The sequence below is a fragment of the Zootermopsis nevadensis genome, unplaced genomic scaffold (genome assembly GCF_977971745.1).
Source record: "Zootermopsis nevadensis isolate Lab colony 2312 unplaced genomic scaffold, Znev_1.0 Znev_ptg000012l, whole genome shotgun sequence".
NCBI classification, from domain to species: Eukaryota; Metazoa; Arthropoda; class Insecta; order Blattodea; family Termopsidae; genus Zootermopsis; species Zootermopsis nevadensis.
This window is the reverse complement of record NW_028259144.1, coordinates 501,157-521,774: the sequence shown is the minus strand read 5'-3', so window position 1 is coordinate 521,774 and position 20,618 is coordinate 501,157. Positions and strand designations below refer to the sequence as shown.

The 20,618-nt window shown below is 42.1% G+C and overlaps 2 protein-coding genes across 6 annotated transcripts; one reads left to right on the top strand and one right to left on the bottom strand.

Annotated features, from left to right (window-relative positions):
- The first annotated feature begins 9 nt into the window (after positions 1 to 9).
- Positions 10 to 10,503, top strand: Mfap1 (Microfibril-associated protein 1). 2 transcript variants are annotated; one of them, XM_022071418.2, is made up of 9 exons: positions 10 to 417; positions 505 to 793; positions 997 to 1,183; positions 1,257 to 1,341; positions 1,428 to 1,585; positions 2,111 to 2,271; positions 2,347 to 2,506; positions 2,670 to 2,971; positions 9,473 to 10,503. In XM_022071418.2, exons 1-8 carry the CDS (start codon positions 351 to 353, stop codon positions 2,934 to 2,936), a joined length of 1,374 nt encoding a protein of 457 aa, XP_021927110.1. In that variant the 5' UTR covers positions 10 to 350; the 3' UTR covers positions 2,937 to 2,971; positions 9,473 to 10,503. The 2 variants fall into 2 exon arrangements, with proteins under 2 accessions (XP_021927110.1, XP_087204367.1); XM_087348241.1 differs by having other exon boundaries at positions 7,368 to 10,503.
- On the bottom strand, positions 3,872 to 20,538 carry Dcr-2 (Endoribonuclease Dcr-2). 4 transcript variants are annotated; one of them, XM_022071406.2, is made up of 26 exons: positions 20,387 to 20,538; positions 19,309 to 19,472; positions 19,075 to 19,237; positions 18,692 to 18,993; positions 17,009 to 17,395; positions 16,636 to 16,915; positions 15,671 to 15,801; positions 14,519 to 14,762; positions 14,070 to 14,206; positions 13,685 to 13,808; positions 13,388 to 13,609; positions 13,033 to 13,212; positions 12,384 to 12,597; positions 12,072 to 12,238; positions 11,649 to 11,827; positions 11,291 to 11,526; positions 10,909 to 11,123; positions 10,629 to 10,820; positions 9,335 to 9,547; positions 7,829 to 8,137; positions 6,892 to 7,177; positions 6,453 to 6,673; positions 5,912 to 6,080; positions 5,745 to 5,820; positions 5,406 to 5,560; positions 3,872 to 4,742 (listed from the first exon to the last, which is right to left on the bottom strand). In XM_022071406.2, exons 2-25 carry the CDS (start codon positions 19,467 to 19,469, stop codon positions 5,410 to 5,412), a joined length of 4,959 nt encoding a protein of 1,652 aa, XP_021927098.2. In that variant the 5' UTR covers positions 19,470 to 19,472; positions 20,387 to 20,538; the 3' UTR covers positions 3,872 to 4,742; positions 5,406 to 5,409. The 4 variants fall into 4 exon arrangements, with proteins under 4 accessions (XP_021927098.2, XP_021927094.2, XP_021927093.2 ...); XM_022071402.2 differs by lacking the exon at positions 20,387 to 20,538 and adding an exon at positions 19,920 to 20,264 and having other exon boundaries at positions 5,379 to 5,560; XM_022071401.2 differs by lacking the exon at positions 20,387 to 20,538 and adding an exon at positions 19,920 to 20,264.
- Positions 20,539 to 20,618: the final 80 nt, after the last annotated feature.

Below are 20,618 nucleotides of genomic sequence, written 5' to 3'. Positions count from 1 at the left end.
TTTCTTTAGGCCTCTGTGATGCCCTGGAAAAGTAAACACTTTGATGAGCCTTGGACCATGATATTGTGTTGTTGGTGTACGCAGTTTTAAAATTTATGACAATTGTTCTCAGATCTACAGAAGTGTTTATAATATGTTTGCTCAATACTACATTTGGTGTTCAATTTTCAATTAGGTGACCTTAATTTTCCATCCGTGTCAATGCAGAGTATGTTGGTATTATATGAGTGAGAGCCCTTGGTCATAGATGAGCACACGGGATTGTGTCTGGTGGTGTGACTTGTGGCAGTAAATGCACAGTAGTTGGAATATTTTGCAGGACAAATTAGGGCAAAGTCTGCAACATCATTATGAATAATATAGCAGGAATAAGTATCCAGAGTACTGCTGGTGCTGTGCCGGTTAGAAATGACAAAGGTAAGAAAAAACTAATTTTAATTCAAACGCTTAGAAACCGATATAGTATAGGTTATGTTAGCTTTTTAATTCCCAAATTATTTGCAGGTGAAGTGTCTATGCAGAAAGTTAAAGTCCATCGATATGTTTCTGGTAAAAGACCCGATTATGCACCCATGTCTAGCAGCGAAGAGGAGTCTGAAGAAGATGACTTCATCGAGCAGAAACGCCGACACCTTGCTGTTCGACCATTGTCACCAGCAGAAACTATGGAAAAAGATGTGCAAGCAACAGGAGAGGTATACGTGGATGATCCTAGACTAAGAAGACTGAAAACGAGGAAGAAAGATGACCGTGGAGAAGAGAGTGAAGATGAAAACAGGGTTGAGAGACATAGGTTGGTCTTCCTCAACTTTCTGGGATAGAAAGATGTTTTCAGTTTTCTACTTAGAGAGGGAACTTTGTCTTTATCGCTGTATTTCTCTGTTTCTGAATGTGAAGCAGTCATTAGTGAAACACTGAAATATAACTCTCTTTTATGCTGTTCCTAAACTCTTCTCAAGGTACACTTTGACATTGTGAGTTGTTACCGATTCACAGGCACATTCATGCACCAGAAATTATGGAGCTGGAAGCCTCAGATGAAGAAAAGGAGAAGCATAGAATTGGTAAAATGGCAGAGAGTGAGGAAGAGGAGGAGGAGGAGGAGGATGAGCTGAGCGACGAGGAGATTGAACGGCGCAGACAAACGCTGCGCCAGAAGGTTCTGAACCGCAAGGAGGATGAAGTAAGTTTTAGTTGAGGCTGTTTTTGGTTTTGCTGTTGAAGGCTGGCATTAATGTGCATTTCTTGTTGTGCAGGAGGTGGAAGTACTGGACAAGGAAGAGGAAGGCCGTTCACCTGAGGAGAGTGCATCCGAGTCATCAGAATATGAGGAGTACACTGGTCAGTGAACATTAAATCTGTTAACATTTGTAGAAAAGAACATAAAATAACAAAGTGTCTAAGTTTTGTTGTTTTTCATGCGTCAGACTCTGAAGAGGAAACGGGTCCCCGTCTGAAGCCAGTGTTTGTTCGAAAGAAGGACCGAGTCACAGTCATGGAAAAGGAGCGAGAGTTACTGCGTCAGAAGCAGGCTGAGATTGAGGCTAAAAAGATAGCAGAGGAGCGCCGCAAGTACACCCTGAAGGTACCCGTGATCCATATATGAAATCATCTTTATTTTCTACAGTGGCACTGTAACACACACAAGAATGACAAATTATAGTTTGGTGTAGCGTGTCTGTTTCACATCTACAGTTTGTCAAAAAGTTTGGAAATTGTATTGACTGATAGTTATCTGTTTGTAAATTAATACCCACTTCCAAAGCCTTCTGAGCATTTTTCTTTTGCTATGGATCATTTCAAAAAAAGATTCAGCTCTATGTGTGAACAATCAAATTCTTTGTTTGGGTTTTTCTGTGGCCAGTACGTTTGGCTCGCTAGTGACCGAGAATCCTCAGTCCCTGCATGTTTGTAACAAGAGTTTCTTCAGCATACAGTGCTTAACCCTGCTCTACCATTCCAGTCAGTAATGCTCTGTGCTTCAAAGTCTAAGATCCACCTATACATTTTTGACTTACCAATCCGTGCACTCCATGCCATCTTCTTTACGACGTTAGTTCTGAAGTTAAGAATACGTGAAGGATTCAGAGCTATGCACTTGTGTCACCAGATGGTAGAAGAAGACATACGAAAGGAAACAACAGTGAAGGAGGGTGATGAGCCATCGCTAAATGATGTTAACACAGATGATGAGAATGATGAGGTGGAGTATGAGGCCTGGAAGATGCGGGAGCTGAAGAGAATCAAACGGGACCGTGAGGAGAGAGAACAGTGAGTATTATAAACATCAGATAGGCAAGATGTTGAGATTCAGTATCACAGGTATTATATTATGTCTAATTTCAGGGTTGAGCGGGAACGACTGGAGATTGAACGGCTGCGCAACATGACAGAAGAAGAAAGGCGGCAGGAGCTTAGGAACAACCCCAAGTTTGTCACCAACAAAGCAACAAAGGGAAAATACAAGTTCCTACAGAAGTACTATCACCGTGGGGCTTTCTTCATGGTGAGTCCTGAATACGAAGCTCATAATCATGTAAAATATGTTTAGTCTATATAAGTGCGGGTGACTCGTATATTCAGACATTCAGAAAAGAAGCGCTTGTTCCAGTCCGGTCAGTTACATTATGTCTTCTCCTCACTGTAGTGGATACTGAATGTATTTGCAGAATCAGGATGACGACCTTTATAAGAGGGACTTCTCAGCGGCTACACTGGAGGACCACTTTGACAAGACGATACTGCCAAAGGTGATGCAGGTGAAGAACTTTGGGCGCAGTGGTCGCACCAAATACACTCATCTTGTCGACCAAGACACCACGCAGTTTGACTCGCCGTGGATATCCGAGACTGCTCAAAATCTCAAGTTTCACAACAATCAGGCTGCGGGCATGAAGCAGGTGTTTGAACGTCCATCTGTGAAGAGGAGCAAGTAGAGCCACTCGTCACATTGTGGGACCCAAAGCGACAGGTACTGTTCTTCATTGTGGCATATGTGTAATATGTTGTAGTATATGATACTTCCAAGTATTAATTCCACACATTGCCCTGTGGTGTTGCCATACTCCATGAAGAGGGGTAGTGTAAGGGATGGCTGGACTTGTATGCCCATGACCTCAGATTTGAAACTTTCTGCAGCTAGTATAAATTTCTGTATATTTCTCATCCATCACATTTGGTAAATGTAGGGGACTGCAGCTCCTCGTGTTAAGCATCGTGTCCCTTTATGTCTCCCATCCAGAGTACGCCTCACCTCTGTAACTGAACACTCCATTCCAGAGGTGAAGGAAGTTAAAACAGAGCAGCTGTATGTTGTGACATGCACAGGGAAACATTAAATTTTTGTGTCTAGTTACTTCATGTAAGTGCACATGCTTTTGTGTACTTCCAAGTATCCCAAAATACTCTATACAAATCACACCAAAATTTGCATAGCACAAAGATTAACATAGTGACGAGCACTTGGAAATGAGACTGTCAAGATTTGTTCGATTTCTATGGTTGGACGCGTCTCGTGCAATTCTAAGGGCTTCGCATTTGCACGTGTTGCATGATGTGCAGGTCCCAGGTTTTGAATAAGAAGACGACATTGAGAACACACATAGTTAGAAACTAAAATTGTATAAGATAACTGATGTTTTATTGATTACTATTCTTCAAAACTTATACCTTCACTTGAGAGTAATTTTAAATATTAGATGGTCAGAAGTCCGGTGGTTTGGAACAAAACAAGACAGGAAGGGATTATGATTCTCATAGCAGACAGTGACTTACCATTTCACTTTTGAAATAATGTCTGCACTGACAGGCTGTTGTATATTAGTGAGAGAACTGTACAGGTTCTAAAATGCAAAGAAAATGTTACTGGTAATATGTGATATTGCAACAAACTTTAATCAGTAGGATTTGAGGTTTTCACAGTGGTGAATCTGAATGTGGCTGGCTGGCTGTATTCTGGGTTGTTGCACCATGTAGGTACGGTGGAACCTCGATATAACGCGGGTTTTGGGGGACAGCTTCAGTACCCGCATTACATGTGACATTTATCTAACATAAAACATATGTAATTGTATTGGGGGAAATGATTACAGCCGCGGTATATCGAGGTTCCACTGTATTTACTTTCATGTTTTTTTTTTTCAGTTTTGTGGAAAACTTAAAACTTAATTAATTAAAATCATGCAGAATACACACATTTTCACAAACCTGACCACACAAGATGGGATAATAACAGTGTCTTCCCACGTACTAGCAGTACATACAAGTGACTTAACAAATTCCAAGAGAATGAAAACATTAACATCAAGAGTTACAGTTAACAATCAGTTATTTGATCAACTGAAGTTCAGGTTTTCCTGCAACTAAGCATCTGAAATTAAATTGGTCCTGACACAGAGAGCTGTGAAGTGGCACTTCTCAAAAAAACATGTCACATTTTGTAATGATGTTACATCTGCAGATGTCTCTCTGGTAAATACAGATATGAAATTTGACATCATCTGTTCTAACATTTTCCAAGATGAGTTTTTATGTGTGTGGGGTGGGGGGAGAGCCTTCTGTCAGTAAACTCCAAAATATCTCATTTCCATTTGTCAGAAGTTAACAGATAATAATATATCCAAAACAAGATGGTGTTCACTGGACTGCAAGTGGGTTGCCTCCCATCATACAAAAATTCCATCCAGTGTTGCACCACTCACAGACACTTGGTGTGAGGTAATTGCTCTTGCATTGGCCAGTTCCTGAAAAACAAAGATAAGGCTGTATGAGATCAGTCTGTATCATCGACTAATAAGGTAACGTGTCCTGGTGATGGAGACGGAGGTACTGTCTGAACACTGGATTTCATTTTTCTGTACTGATGCACTCGATCATCAAAGAAGATTCAGCACATTTAACTTCAGTTAAAATGTCAGATATAATACAGACAGCAACAGGATTCCTTTGAGAACTTGAGAAACAAATGAACACGGGAAGTGTCCCTGGATCTCAACTAAGCACCACACACCATGCAGGCAGATGGGGGATTGCAGATACAGCTCCACATATTCTTAACCTCGCCATTCAGTGGAGGCAAGTGGTCAGCTTCATGCCCCAGGAAAGAACCCCAGAACCCACTGAAAAGAGGATGGGTGGGCCTCACAAGTCAGTCTGGAAAAAAAGGTCCTCCCCTACGACAAATGGAACCCTGGTTGTCCGGCCTGTAGCCTGAAAAGATGTTCTTGCGTGTGTCCCTCATGCAGTAATCACTGGGACAATGAGACACAGATCAATAAAAAAATGTGAATGGGACATGAACTGGTTTTACCTCACCCAAGACTGCATCTAATTTATGTTCAACTGTTCCTCAAATGGTATAATGTAACAAAAAACAATACCTTCCCAGGTAAGAAAGAAAACAGCACCTGTCTACTTTGGGGGGAGCTCCTTGAGGGCACACTTCGCAGCAGCTCGCTTCGCCTGTGTCTTAGTCTTCCCAAAGCCATAGAACCATCTCCTCTTGCCATTAATAAACACTCCTACAGGGACCACCACAACATCATCATGAGGTCTGCTGGGTCTGCAACAGAGGTGATGAAATTGGCTGTTAAATCAGGAAGAATGAATGAATGTATGTCAGATAAAGAGGAACACAGGGAACAAAAGAGACTGGTAACCAACCACAAGATGAAAGTGGAGAATGAGGATGAGGAATGAGAAGAAAATTGTTCCCACATGGTGCCAGAAAGAATGAGAGTACTTACAAGAACTTGGGCTTCTGCCCAGCCCGTTCATAGAGGAGGCGTACAGGCTGCTTGGGCACACACTTGCTGAACTCGACTGTGAAGGAGATCATAAGATCAATCAAGACTGAAATCTTATTTCCACAAGAAATAGGCAGAGATAAGTGTGCTCACATCACAGGACTTACCAATCTCAGTTCTCATTAGTCTGTAATAGACACGCCACACCTCCTGCAGGTTGAGGCCACTATCCAAGTAGATGGCACCAGCGAGGGATTCAAAAAGGTCACCAAGTACTTTTGGCACCTCCACTGCCTCAGCTAGATTTGTCTCCTCCTCCTCCAGCAAGATAATCACCTACACAGACAACAGTACCACACAGCTTGAGAAAGTAACTATCGCCACCATACCTGCAGGCTTGATGATCATTTCATTTTGAATAAAATCCACTATTAGAGTTTACAACAGAAATGGTCCAATTATTTTGATTTCCGTTCACAATGATGTAACATGAACCCCAAAGGTTTGAGTTTAGTGTAAAAACTTTACTCAAACCTTTGAAGAATGAGAAGGGACAGGTATGGTGATCTGCTTGAAATAAAAAGAGGACTGTAACTGAGAAAAGAAGTTTTTCCAGGCCCAGCAAAGGCTGAAACTGTGGCAGCCAGGATGTGATGAGACTTGCCGTGTCACAGCGGAAGCCACGACATTATAGCAATATGAACCAACCTCCTCGTTTATGACGTGGTTACGTTCTTCCTGGAACTTGACAAAGGAATCTACCACGTCCATGAGCTTAGGCGATGTGTATTTCATGAACTTGTGAAATCCATTACGAACAGTCAGCGATGCGAAGGTCACATTATTGACGAGTGCTGAGCGCAGGTCAGTGAGCTCCCCGGGGGTGAGCAGACCACATGACTCATATATGTGGCATGTGATGAGGAAATCTGCAACACACAACATCACGCAGTGCAGTGGCATGACTCACACTTCTCACATGGGGCACACTGCACTGCCTGGGAACTCGTGGTGACAAGCATAGCAACTATGAGACTTAATTAGATAAAGAACCAAAGTTTGTAGAACTTTGTAAGGTAACCCTTTCATAATCTTATTAATATAATGATGTGATGTGACCTGACAAAGAAGGTATGCTTGCACATACCTAGCACCGCATCTCCCAGAAACTCTAGCCGCTGGTAGCAGTCTGTGGCTCGGTTGGCAGAATATGAGGCGTGCGTGACTGCCTGCAAAAGGAACGAGCGGTCTCGAAACTTGTAATCCAGTCGGCGTTCTAGGTCACCGATTCCTTCCAGGTGGAACTCGATTTTTCCGCCTGGCTGGCAGGCAGTTTGCGGCAATCTGTCTAACAGACGTTCGGGAGAGGCCATTGTGTCAGGCAGTACTTGAAGCCAGCCCAGCAGTTTGAGAGCACCACGAATGCCACTGCCCTGAATATAAACAATTACAATGATCTTACAAACTGATTTAATTTCATGTTGTGGATGAAAACACGACAATTAAAAAAGAAATGACTATCAATGGTAAGAATGCGTGCAATAGGAAATTAGGCTTTACATGCTGCATCCATACAGAATGTGTTTATTTTATTTATTTATTTGGTGTTCTGTCTGGCGACAGGTCCATATGAACAGGATCCTTCCATCCTTTTCTCGGACTGGGACCTGTTCATAAACGTTCTTGGCAGATGATCCAGAAGTGGTTTGCCATTGCCTTCTTCTGTGTGTGAATGGAGTAATTGTTGGGATGCCACAGAGAAACCGGGGAAGCCCCCAGAGGAAAACTCCGTGTTGCCTAGACCACGGCCTTGCCCAACACAAGTTATAAATTCGGGCACCGCCGGGAATCAAACCCGAGACCCCAGGATTACAAGGCCAGCATTCTAACCACTAGACCACCGTGGCTCTACAGAATGTGTTATATTCAGTTAAATAGCGAATATCTGGTATCAAGTAAGTGTGCATCTGTCACAGGAGCATCCCTGCAAAAGACCACAATAAGTCTGTCTAGACAAATGCACGAGAACACTTTACATATCTCTGTTAAATATAATAAACCCTGAAAGATGTCTGATGCCTCACCTTGAGGTACGCGCCAATGAGAGCCTCGACACCATCGGCGATGGTCTTGTCAGAGACAGTCTGTATGGACAGGAAAATCTCCATTGACGAATGGATGCCCGCCCGATCCTCATCTGCAGAGATCAGCTTGTTCTCAATGTCAGAGATTGTGTCCCTGCTCAGCTTCCCACTCAGCCGTTCCTCCTTGGGGATTTGCAGCTCATACAGGATGTTGGGACTCACCTTGACACTCCGCATCAACTGCTGCAGCTTGCGAAATAGGCACATGCTAGGAGGGATCCAGTCAGATGTGGGCCCAAAGTCATGCACCTGAAACAAACAAGTGATGAGGGTGGTGTTCCAGGAAGTGATCATGAAGGACTTGGGGAAAAAACCAGCCTAATTTCAACTGAGGCAGTCATAATCATTCTCTTAGTACGTAAGCACAAGGCACAGCACTTTGCTACCAGAAGCCAGCCAGTCCATTCTCATTCAAACCATGAGGACTCATTTTTATGTGACCCTCCTGTTTGCTAATGCAAAGAACTTAAATCAGTTTCATTCAACCACTCAAAACAATATCATGAAGCTCCTTCATTCTTGTATTTTCTTCTCTCTCTTTCTATGTCAGCTTTTTAATTCTCAGACACACTCAGTCCTTATTGTTCCCTCAATTTCAGCAACAAAGTCTTTGAGGTGTACCTTCATTTTTAACTGTCCTTAGTTTATTTGAAACAAAAAAATAATAAAAGCATTTCTAACCCAACTTTTTCTACTGTGCAGTCTGACAGACTTTGTTTTTACTAAAATGTAATTAAGCTCGGTGATTAGTTAGCACAATATCAGGTAATAATTTATTGCTTGCAACTGTACAGACTGTTGTTATAATTGTTTTCTTTTTAGAAAGAACATTAGAGGTACAAATTCTGTTCATGATACAACATTCATCGAAGTTTGTATGGGCGCCATGCTGTTACATGTAGGCTGTTCAAAAATATAAATATGACTACAAGTTTCATATTTCTCAAAAATCCAACACCATAACTCATTAAGTGGCACACCCATTGATCCTACCTCATAAAGTTCATGTTTCTGCCACATTTCTAATATTGGTTATAGGAAATTAACATGTATGAGGTTGGGTGACATAACAAAAGTTCAAGAAAATCAGTCACTAGCCCAACGGCTGAAAATGTAGCACAGACTTACAGACAGGTGCAGTCATGTACATATATGGATAGTCACAGACACAAAACATCATCTCATATTCCAACTTTAAACATCCTAAAATCACCACGAAAATTACATTAATGTAAGCTGAATTTCAGGCTTGTAAGAGTACGATAAAAATCACTGATCTCGATTCAGCACGTCGCCGTCTTTTTCAAGTAGTTACAATACTTTCCAGCCGATTGTATAATCTCATATCACAGTTTCACACATTTGTCTGACCAACATTCATTCTTAATGGCTTTTAATTCAGTGGGAACATATTTCTTACTTCCTCTATACACTGCTCAATTGTACCTTCATGATCCCTCCTAGGTTCTGTTTGATGCCGCAATAGTAGAGGTTTCGGTTTCCAATGATCTTGCCCTTGACCTCCGTAAGCTGTCCTTCACCCAACAATTTGTACTCCGTGAACAGTAACAGTGATGACATCAGTTTCAGGAATGAGTCACCCAGTGTCTCCAAGCGCTCCAGGTTCACAATGTCATTCGCTGATGCACTGGTCAGCGCCTGCAACAAACACAGACTGCACTATGCAGCGGCAGCAGCTACAGTCGGTAGCCGTGACATTCGACTGCGGTCACTGCGATAGGTAGTGTCACTCCAGGGGCTATAACAATGCAGTCTTGTTGGTCTGCACAGTGCCGTTATGCTACTGAAATCTTCAAGTTGTGAGTGATGATTCTGACAACTGTGGTAGTATTTCTCAATTTTAAGGAATTGCATGATTCTGAAATAGTTTTACAAATATAAAAATCAGCTGATATTTCAGGTTCCCATGGCACCAAAGTATGAAGATGGCTTTCATTTTTGAAAATTTTTAAGTTCAAAAAAATTTTCAAATATTTCGAAAATTTTAGGGTCCGTCAGAGACCGGGTGCGTTAGAGACCGGTTTTGGTTATTTTTTTAAAAAATTCAAGTTTATTAAAATTTTCGAAAAATGCTTTAAAATATTCAAAAGCGCACAAAACTAAAAAGTATTGAAAAATTTCAACTACCAACAAATTTTCAATAATTTTTAAAATATTTAGCTTTTCCTTTTTGTCATTTACGACTCTTTTGAAAATGTGTTTCAAATTTTGAAAAAATTTTCAATTTTGACAGTCCTTCCACCACATACATGTATCGGCAGAGACCAGGTCCTGCAGAGAGCAGAAGTTTACCATTGTTTCAGAAGTGTTTGGTGCTTCCACCTTCAGCTGATGATGGAGGCAGGAAGCACCTCTGAAACGTCCGTAAACTTCCATCAACCACATGGTGCAACAACCCAGAAGACAGCCATCTTCATAATAATCAGAGTTTAGATGGAGTGTTGGTAATTTTTGTGGTTTTTTATTTATATACATAATAACCTGTCGTAATGGGTTTCAGGAAGACAATACAAAAAAATGGGTGGCAAAAGGGTTCAAATAATGAGTGTTTTGACAAAGTAGTTATGTGGCATTAAATGATTTGGAAAAAGGCAGTTGTGTTGTGATGGTACCACCTTGGCATCTGCAAGGAGGTGGAGAAGACCATAAAAGACATCATCAGTGTGAACAGCTCAAGCCCTGGCTTAAGTAATTCTGAGGTTGATAATGAAGCCTGTACCTGGAGAATCTCACACTGCTCCGGTCCAGTGCCTGTCATACTGGTGTTCAGAATAGCAATCTGCACGTCACACTCTGGCTCATCATCACGAACTGCCGCAGAATTGCACGGGCTATATTTACCCCTCAGAAGACTCATCTGTGCAAATTTCTTGCTGAGGGGCTTACTGATAAAGTCATCATAATTGAGAACCTGCAACATATCACCAAAACTGAGCTGTGATTCTCTGGCTCTTCAGTTTTGAGCCTGTTTCAAGATATGGAAGCAACGTCCGACTTACTTCCACGAGCGTCACATCCTGCATGTTGCGGTCGATGTCAACGGGCTCCTTGTCTCCGTCCCAATCAAACAAAGTGGACGAGAGTGGGTTGGGAGGTTCACTGACCTGCATGGATGAAATGCCAGGGATTAAACTTGCTGTTTTGATCGCCAAGTCTGGTTCGTGTTCCTTGGCTTGACAGAAACTATCCGGCGACAATGGCTTCCACTCCATGCCTGCCAACATGACAAAAATGCGGTCCAGTATAGCAAGCTATTGTGTTGTCCCATTTCATCAGCTTTACTAACGTACAAACTCATTCTGAACCACGAGGATAGTCAGGGAAACAGAATTGTGCTGTGGTGAAACCCTGGCTTGACATCATGCCAGAATGTTCTCTTACCGGGTGGAAGCTCAGTGCACCCGACTCCGATCTCACGCGCGATCTTCTGACGCAGCTCTTCGGCTTGCAGAAGGTTGGCGACACGGTGCAGAATGGTAGGTAGGCAGGTGGCCTTGAGCCACAGGACAGAAGGGAAGGCAAAATGCACACACAACTCTGCCACTAAGTTCTCCTCAAAGTCCTCTTGCAGTTCTTGCTGCTTGCGTTTGCTTGTCACATTCCTGGCTTTGGTACTCCTGCAACCAGAACACTGAACGTCACTTTCTGCAGTAAACAACTGATATGACGTTTCAATGTGATACCTGGATGTGGACAGTTGATCTTGTCAGAGCTCATTCAGTACAGATCAATGTCATACCTGGGACGAAGACAGTTTATCTTGTTTGAGATTGCCTTCACTTCCAGAAGGGGTTGGTCCTTGTTGATGATGCTCAGCTTGTACTTCTGCTTGTAATAATCCTCATACGAAGTGTATTCCTCTGAGGGGAATGGGCTGGCTGGGGTAAGGTGTGGGCATACACAAGTTACAATGTAGCTCTGCAACAGTAAAAATGATGTTTAAACAGTGTGACTGAATAACATGCAGTCATCCAAAGACCAGAAAATGTGAAATATGCCTTCATGTAACAGATATGAAGGGCTGGTACTTTCTGTATTACCCATCCCACTTGGTTAAGCTACTGAACCTGCAGACAATTGCCTGGGATGATAATTCATGACTTTTAATCCTTTCACTTCACTGAAATTTGCAAAGCTCTGTTTATGTGACAAGAGTTCACACCTGGTCAGTCATCATGCCCCGATACCATGGAGCCACCACAGAATCCTGGAAGAGCTCGGGGGTCACCTGCATTGCGCTACGTTCCTCCACACTGGGCTCCAGAATGTTTGGCAGATTCCTGTTCTGCCTGATGATATCCCAGAGAATCTCGTGACACCCGTCTTCTCCTGCAGATACAAGTCTGGCTAAGAGAATCTTCTGATATAGTGAAGAGATCAGTGGAAAATTGGGAAAACAGAAAAATAACATTATGAGAGTGGGGGCCATTGCCTTAATGCAGCGACTGCCCCTCCGAAACACGCGTTATCTTACCAAGACGCACGGGCACCACGAAGTACGAGTTTTCCTCATTGTCTGTGTCAACCATCATAAATGGCTTCATGAGTTTCAGCAGCTCATCGAACAGCATGACATTAAACCTCCCCAGAGCATCGACATCGTTCTGTGTCACTTGCAGGCGCACAGCATTGTTCTCAATGTGGACACCAAGTTCTCCCACATTCATGTATATGGAGAAGTCACAGAGCTGTTGGCGCAATCAGTATGTTGCCATGTTGTCAGTGCAATAGAGAGAAATAATCTTAATTAAGACTTTGAAAAGACAAAGTGATAAACACAACAGAATGATAGCATGCATTTACTCTGCTCCAATTTCATCACAGATCACTTCTCACTCTATGATTAGTGTTTTACTTTCAGTCATAAGACATGCAGAACCTGTACATCAGCTGTTCCATTCAGTTCCAAAGTAATGACAAAAAGAAAAAGAGCAGTTTGAACATACACGAACTGGAAATTAAATCAGACAACCATTTGCATGCAGTAGCTCTGCTACAGGCTTCAGTGACATATATATTGAATAATACATTTTTCTGTACATTATAAAATCAAGTAGAATGTCAAAAGCCTTAATCTTCCAGCTTCCTACATGTGCCAATGTAATGCCCTGATGTGAACAGACCTTTGGCATCATCTTACTAGACAGGATGGCAAAACCGTCACTACGCTTCAGCAGGTTGTAGAAGACAAGCTTCCGGTTATTTGAGTGATCGGGTCGAGGATACAGAGGTCGTAGTTCAATAGCATGCAGGTAGAGTTCAACTTCCTCCATAGGACGACACTTGCTCAATGTCAGTGGGAACTGAAACATTTAAAAAGAAACATGGCAGACACAGTTCTTGCCGACATTCCTTTGACAGTTGCCAGAGCACTGCAGATCAATTACACAAAGTATTCTACCACCTATCCATTATGTTCTCCAAACAAAAATCTCTTGTTGCATTGCGGTTGATGGTAAGGAATTCAGATTGACTCACTGCCTTTGGGTGATACCGCTTGCGTTTGCCGCTGCCAGGCTGCGGACCATCCTCCTGCTCCTCATCAACATACAGCGGAAAGAGATCACTAGAATCCAACAGGTCGGAATTAGTGCCATGTGGCAGCAAGTGTTCATTGAGCAACCCCATCTGGTGCAACCGGCGGCAAGTTTCCAGTGCTGCTGCACGCTTTGCAAGCTTCTTTGTTGACATCTCTGGTCCCTGTAAGGACACGAATGTTATCAGACCGAGCGCGCACACTTCCCCACAAAACGAGGAGTAAAAGACTTAACATACCTCTACAATATCACGCATTGGAGAGGGCATGGGCAGCTGCAGGTGCACAGATGTCTTGTTTTTACTCATGTACCACAATGGTGTCAGCTGTGTGAACTTGTCCTGAGCCAGACTGGAGCAATACCTGCAATAAACAGCAGCTGTCAGTCACTTCATGTGCCTGACATATCACACTCAAGTCTGTTTCGTATTCTAATGAAGGCCAACTAAAAGCACCAGCCTTCTCAGTTCCACTGTCTAGACACACGAATGCCGTGTGTTCAGTCTTATGGCATGCGACTTGTGTAGTACTTTCGGTACATAATCCAAACATATGAATACTGATCCTTTACAAGATCCACCCAGATTCTCCTAGTTTTGAAGTTTTTCTGGCAGATGCACTCACCAATTGATGAGAGTAATGGCGGATACAAGGGTGACTTTCGAGCAGGTCGTGACATACGGAGGCATAACGTGGTCATACAGCTCCGTTGCAATTTCGTCCTCTGGCTCCTGGCGTTCCTCTGTGCATCCAACCAGCACCTATAACAGAAACAGGGTCTACCCAGTCATTCAGTCCCCAAGCTCTGAACAATAACGCTGTTCACTAGAGATTACTAAGTCGCATGAAAGTTTAATTTTGTCCCATTGCATTAGGGTTCTGTAGGTTTATGAATATAACAAAAGATATTGTCAGCATTGATTACAACTGTTATCTTGTATCCAACATGTCTGAACTTGCTATGAAGTCATCACCACAGATTACAACATGGTTGGTATCACATGTACTACTGTTTTCCTAAAATGTATTACACAAAGCTGCTGACCTTTTTCTGAATTCTTGGCTGTACTTACGTTCTGCACTTCCTTCTCTGTCTGCGTGTAGCCCTGGTACTTTAGTCTGAATGGTGACGCCAAGCTGCAGGACACCATCATGTAGTACTTGCTGCTTTGGTGCCGTGCTCTTCCCTTCGACTGTATGTATGAACGGTAGTTCTTTGGCATGTCAAACTTCACGACCAGGTTGCACTTTTGGATGTCGATACCTTCTTCGAGCACATCAGATGCCACCAAAATATTTGTCTCGCCTTTCAGAAATCTGACAACCAAAGCACCCACCACCAAGCTCAGACATACGTATTAGTTCCCCTATTTAATGCTGAAGATGTTTATAGGTATAGTGACAAAGAACTGATAATGCAGCATGTTGCATGGTAGTCATTACGTAAGGACATCAAGAAAAACACCTGGATTACATGGCTGCACTAATTTTGCATGGGGAAGGCTGAGGACTGATTTTGGTTGGTACAAAGCCTCCGCCTACATCCCACCTAAAAAAACATGTTTATAATTCAGCTGTATTGATTATCGGATATTCGCAGTGCAAACCGTACGCTTTCACGTGAAGTTATCCTTTTCTCTGTTTGAATGAGATTCACCGAAAGACGCGAATCTTAAAATGCACTCTCGTCCATGACGCAGACACTAATTAGAGACAACGAATTTACAGAAACTTGACTAACCTTCTCATGATAATACACGTCCACTGCCTGGGGGGGTGGGGAACTTTTTGCAACGGCAACCCTCCCTAGTATAACATGTCTCAATAACAAAGTTCACCAGATAGGCTGTTAGCAATATCAGCAATAGTGAAGAGGGGAAATTTTGGACATGTTCATAGCCTCTATATGAGCCAAAGATACCCATACAAATCTGAAGCTAGTGCCCAGATAGCACCTGAGCACGTAACTTCAAAGTACAAATCAGATTTGTTGCCTAATTAACTAACTTGTGTTCACCCCTGTTCATAATTGATATGCAGCAGAATCCAAACCAATAACCTAGACGCACTCCAGTACTAAAATGGATGCTTCCTATTTATAAAGCTGTGTATATATAGTTCTCAGCAAAACAAAAATACAGTTAGTTACCTGGACTGTGGGTCAGAACTTCATGGGAAATGGTCAATTAAAATTTATATCAACTGATATGAAAATGTGTTCCTACCTCTTGACAGTGCACTCGATCCACTTTTTCGTCAAAGAGCCCTCCCGCGTATCATTGAATGGGTTATTATTGAAGCCAACAATGAAATCCGGATTGATGTGGTTAAAATCTTTGTCTTCCTCTCTCAGGGCCTGCACACACAAACTGACATATCAGGTGGAGTCTATATTTGTCCTGAGGAACTAGACTCAAAGTATCACACTGTGTCCAAACCATGAATTTGAGAAGCTATAAGATCTTGGATAAAATATTGCAAAAATCAAAGAAAGTTGCAGATGAGAAAATGAAATCAACATGACTGTAACTGAGACGGGGCATTCCTAGATGGGAAAAGTTCAAGGGAATGGCTTGTGGTCTGAAACAGATTAAGAGGTCACATACTCTGATTAAACATCTGGCCAACAGTAGTAAATTTATTGAATGCTTACAATGAAATTAGGGATGGAAAAGTCAGATCTCAGGTTGGGCACATTTCTTCAGTCTTTCCTACCAATCAAAATTTCTCACTGACCCTGAGATGTGCGAGTGGCACGGTCCTTGCTCGTTAGGACCCGACTTGATTAAATCCATGGAGTACCACAATTCCTTGTTGAGAAGTTAAGTCATGAAATCCGCTGCTTGGAGGGGGAAAAGGGTTATTACTGTGATTCTCCAGAGCCCACCACTGGCCAGTACACACCCTGTCATCTTCCAATTTTTTAAAGAGCCATTTTTATTATATTGTCTCACATCTGTATGAAGGTTTACCAAGCGGTTCTTCCCTTCAGATTTCCAAACTACAATTCTATATTCATTCCATATCTCATCCTCATTAATTTAATTACCCTAATAATATATAGGTAAGAGTACAAATTATGAAGCTCCTCACTGAAGAGAATTTTTCCAGCCTCTTGTTATTGCTTCCCTCTCGGGCTCAAATCGTTCCCTTGGCACCGTTCTCAACACCCACACAACATTGTACTTACCTTAAGCACCAAGTACACTATCTTGGCCGTGAAGCGCCGTTCAACAAACACAATGGTGCAGAACTTGTTTTCCTTCCCTTTCTTTTCACATGCGAGGTGGTGTGATACATAATTCTCACTCATATCATCAGAATCATCATCCATCTTGGTGCTGTCCTCCAAATTGTCCTTGGGCATCGCAGTTTTCAGCACCTCAATTAGTTTCAACATCTTATGGGATGAGTACTTATGAATCTGTGTCTTCACCTCATAGTCTGACATCTCGTCCTCAAACATCTTCCTGCAATATTGTACCACTTCTGTGAAAATAATGCACTGTGAAGCATACTTGGGTCTAAAGGTAAGAGACCATAAAACCCACACCTGACGTTACCTTACTGCCACAAGAGTGGTGATCAGCGCGCTGAACACATCCTTTGTGATTTTGTCCTCCGCATTCTTGCGCAGGCGTTGAAGCTGAATGATGTGTGCCACGCACGCCTGACTACCCCCAAACAGGCCAAGCATATTGATGTGAATAATTACATCCATAAGTATGTTGTTTAACTTTTTATTTGTCTTCTTGTAACCTGTATTCAGAAGTGTCGTGTTTGGTGGTCGATGACCATGTGCCACTACTTCATCTGAGTCAAATAGGATGCAGTCTACAAAATTCTGGGCCTTCTTCAAATATTCAAGACCTTCATTCAGAATTGACAGGCCTGGTCCACTGTACTCTTCATCAAAGAACACTACTTTCTCATCAGGATTTGTTGAGTATCTGCAAGTAACATAGAACACATACGCTCATCAGAAGTGAAAGTGTTGTGTCAGGCTTTGTCAGTCAGCAGACGTAAACGATGACAGTGGTAGTGCATATAGTAATATAATACCATTAGTTAAAGAAAACGTCAATAAGAATTCTTAATCGGGGCGTTAGAAAAGCTTGTAAAAATGTACGTACTTAGTGTGAAGTGCTAAGTAACAGCTTGTCATGCAACGCACAACATGAAGAAAAGATTGCTAGATACCTCAGATGCTCCTTTTCTCATGAGTGGACAGTAGCAGGTGAATGGAAACTTGATTCATAGATTCACTACCTATTTCAATGTTCAGTCATATCAGAAATTGAATGAAAAGTTTAGCAATGTTTCAGAGGTCCTTGGCACGTATCTGAAACGTCGGTAAACTTCTACCAGACTAAATGGCGCAACAACCCAGAAGACAACCATCTTCAGACTCGATGCCATGAAAACCTCAAACCCTACTTGGATACTTTTCATTTGGTACAGCCCACTCATAATACATGGTACCACACTGCCAGTCGGACATGTAGCAGCAACATTGCCATGTTGCCAGACTTTGCACAATACAGAAAATTATGAAGACTCATTTTGCATAAAATAATTAAGTAGTGTAAGACTTGAGGTTCTCACAGCGGTGAGTATGAAGATATCCGTCTTCTGGGTTATTGCGCTGTGTAGTCTGGTCGATGTTAACCAACGTTTCAGAGGTCATACTGCCTCCGTCATCATCGCCCTGATGACGGAGGCAGTACGACCTCTGAAACGTTGGTTAACATCGACCAGACTACACAGCGCAATAACCCAGAAGACGGATATCTTCAATTAAGTAGTGATTATACCACAAAAGCAGGCTTCTATTTACATGAATGCTGAAAACAGTCACGGGTGCGCATTATTGTAATAATGATGATGAAATAATACCCTCATTACAACCAAATACATATTACTATACTACTTACAATATTGTAATGGCGGAGATGTATTGAAAAGGAAGCAAGATCACGGGGCAAAAGTTGGAAGGAAATAAAGGCACTCGCCAACAACCGAGTGAGGTCGAGGAGCTTTATATCAGCCCTATGTTCCCAAGAGGAATAAAAGGAATTAACTGACTTACAATATTGTAATGATAATGCATAAAAACATTCATAAAATTGTCTTCTCATTACAGGCCATATACAAACGTCAGGTGTTTACTGCACATATTGTTTTATAATTAAAATAATAGAAGATAGGACTCGGAATTTGGTGTCAGGCAACACAGGCAACCGTACCTGCCCACCACAGGCATGTTCTCACATGTGGCCACCTTGCTCAAGAATGTCTTCTCAAGCGAGCGTACTTCCTCCTTGACACGTCCAAATTTGCAGTTGCTGTTGAGTAAGGTGGCCGTCAACCCAAGAATACGTGGCTGCAGTTCCCGGGGACAATGTTCAAACAGCTGCATTACCTGTCGCATCGGTTGGTCATTCACGGCATGATGGCACTCGTCAAATATGAGAAGGTTTATCTCTGACAAATCGATATATCCATGCATCAGCATGTTCAAGAATATCTGACAGGTCATCACCAAAATCTGCACACAAAAGAAAAAACATACAGCAGACGACACGAGAGAAAACCAATTTGGACAGACAGCTTTGTCTGGAAACTGTACCTGATTCTGTGACAACTCCTGCTGCCAAACTTCTTTGGTCCAAAAGTCAAGATTGAGATCGCCCGAGTACTCCCCCACAGAGTGGTGAGAGTGGCGCCTGATGTATGCAGCCTGCTGGCTCACCAGTGCGACTGTGTTCACCATGAAGAAGGAGCGCTTGCCTCTGAAACAGACCAGACACAGGTACAATGATAGTCCAAATGGGAAGAAGATGTCAAGAAAGCAAACACTCACCTGTCAAGGCTGGGTGACAGTTCCTTGATGAGCATAACTGCTATGAATGTCTTGCCTGAACCAGTGGGAAGGTAAATTATGGTGTTCTGCTGTTTTACCAAGTTCATCAGTAGTTCCTGGTATGGCCGTGGCTTGAAGTCATCTTGTGTATCGTCCTCCATCTCCTGCACAGCATAATACTGGAATAATGAGGCAAGTCTGGCCTGCTACATTATTTTCAATAATCATCCAGTTATATTTTGGTGCAAACATTTTGTCACCTTGAGGTAGGGTAAAAGACTGCAAAGGTTGCTTAATGCACTGGGGCATGGATAGTTTGACCAGTTCAACACTCATAATTCTTTAAATTGTTTATAAAAGCTTCCCTCATAATATATTCCGTTTCATAAATGTATGCATTTCTCAAGAGGTTCTATTTCCTTAGATTAAAAGCATGACTATATAAATACGCTGAACGGAAAATCCTAACATTACTCATGGGCTGCAAGTTTGTTCACTCACTCCTCCAATTCGTGAACAGCTTGTCGAATAATTCCAGCTCTTTACATTAGCCTGTTATAAAAATTCTTTTAAGACACCCTCTAAATCATAACAGCTATATTTGTACAAACCATTGACATCTCTTGTCGTCAAGATTCCCTTAACATAGAGGCGATACGTTCCTAAAACCATTAAGCTGGACCAACGTAACACCAATGTATTGCCTCATTACTTACACTGAATTATATACTTCCGCGTTTATTTGCCCTTGCAAAAAATGATGAAATCGATATTTCCTTTGAACTAATACTCCAAAATAAACGTTGTCGTCCAAGACAATGTTATCACGACTGTGAATGTAACAGGTGAAATTGTGTAGATGTTTCTTTTTCGTATCCGGCACTTTCATACAGAAACAGACCTAAACATCAATCCAGGAATTCCCCCTCCACTCCTAGTAAGCCACGTGTACCTCAGGTCTACCAATAGTGACTGGGCCACCGGGTATGAGAGATTTGTAGTGGCAGACATTGGTAAACGTGAGCCATGTATTTATTGTTAAAGTACTGTAATTGATTGGTTCACAGTTTCTGCTTACCCTCTTAAATTGTTCGTCTATAATAGCTACGTCACTGTCCCAACCTTTCTTCTCTGTCAGAAAGTGTTGGTGGATATGGTCGCTTATGAATTATCCTTACTTTTATCGTTGTCTTCACAATACGTAACCTAACAAATTCAAATTCTCCATGCTATACAGAGGAGCCAACACAACCCTAAGCAGCACATGCACCTACATAACCTGTTACTGGATCATGGATGTAATAATAATA

Excerpts from the sequence above, each read along its gene's own strand:
- Dcr-2 (XM_022071402.2), bottom strand. Across the intron at positions 8,138-9,334 it reads ACCTAGGAGGGATCATGAAG|GTGCATGACTTTGGGCCCAC; the intron begins GTACAATTGAGC and ends TGTTTGTTTCAG. Across the intron at positions 5,561-5,744 it reads GGGCAGAAGCCCAAGTTCTT|ACCCAGCAGACCTCATGATG; the intron begins GTAAGTACTCTC and ends CCTCTGTTGCAG.
- Mfap1 (XM_022071418.2), top strand. The coding sequence starts at position 351 with ATGAATAATATAGCAGGAATAAGTATCCAGAGTACTGCTGGTGCTGTG. Across the intron at positions 418-504 it reads GCCGGTTAGAAATGACAAAG|GTGAAGTGTCTATGCAGAAA; the intron begins GTAAGAAAAAAC and ends AATTATTTGCAG. Across the intron at positions 794-996 it reads AACAGGGTTGAGAGACATAG|GCACATTCATGCACCAGAAA; the intron begins GTTGGTCTTCCT and ends ACCGATTCACAG.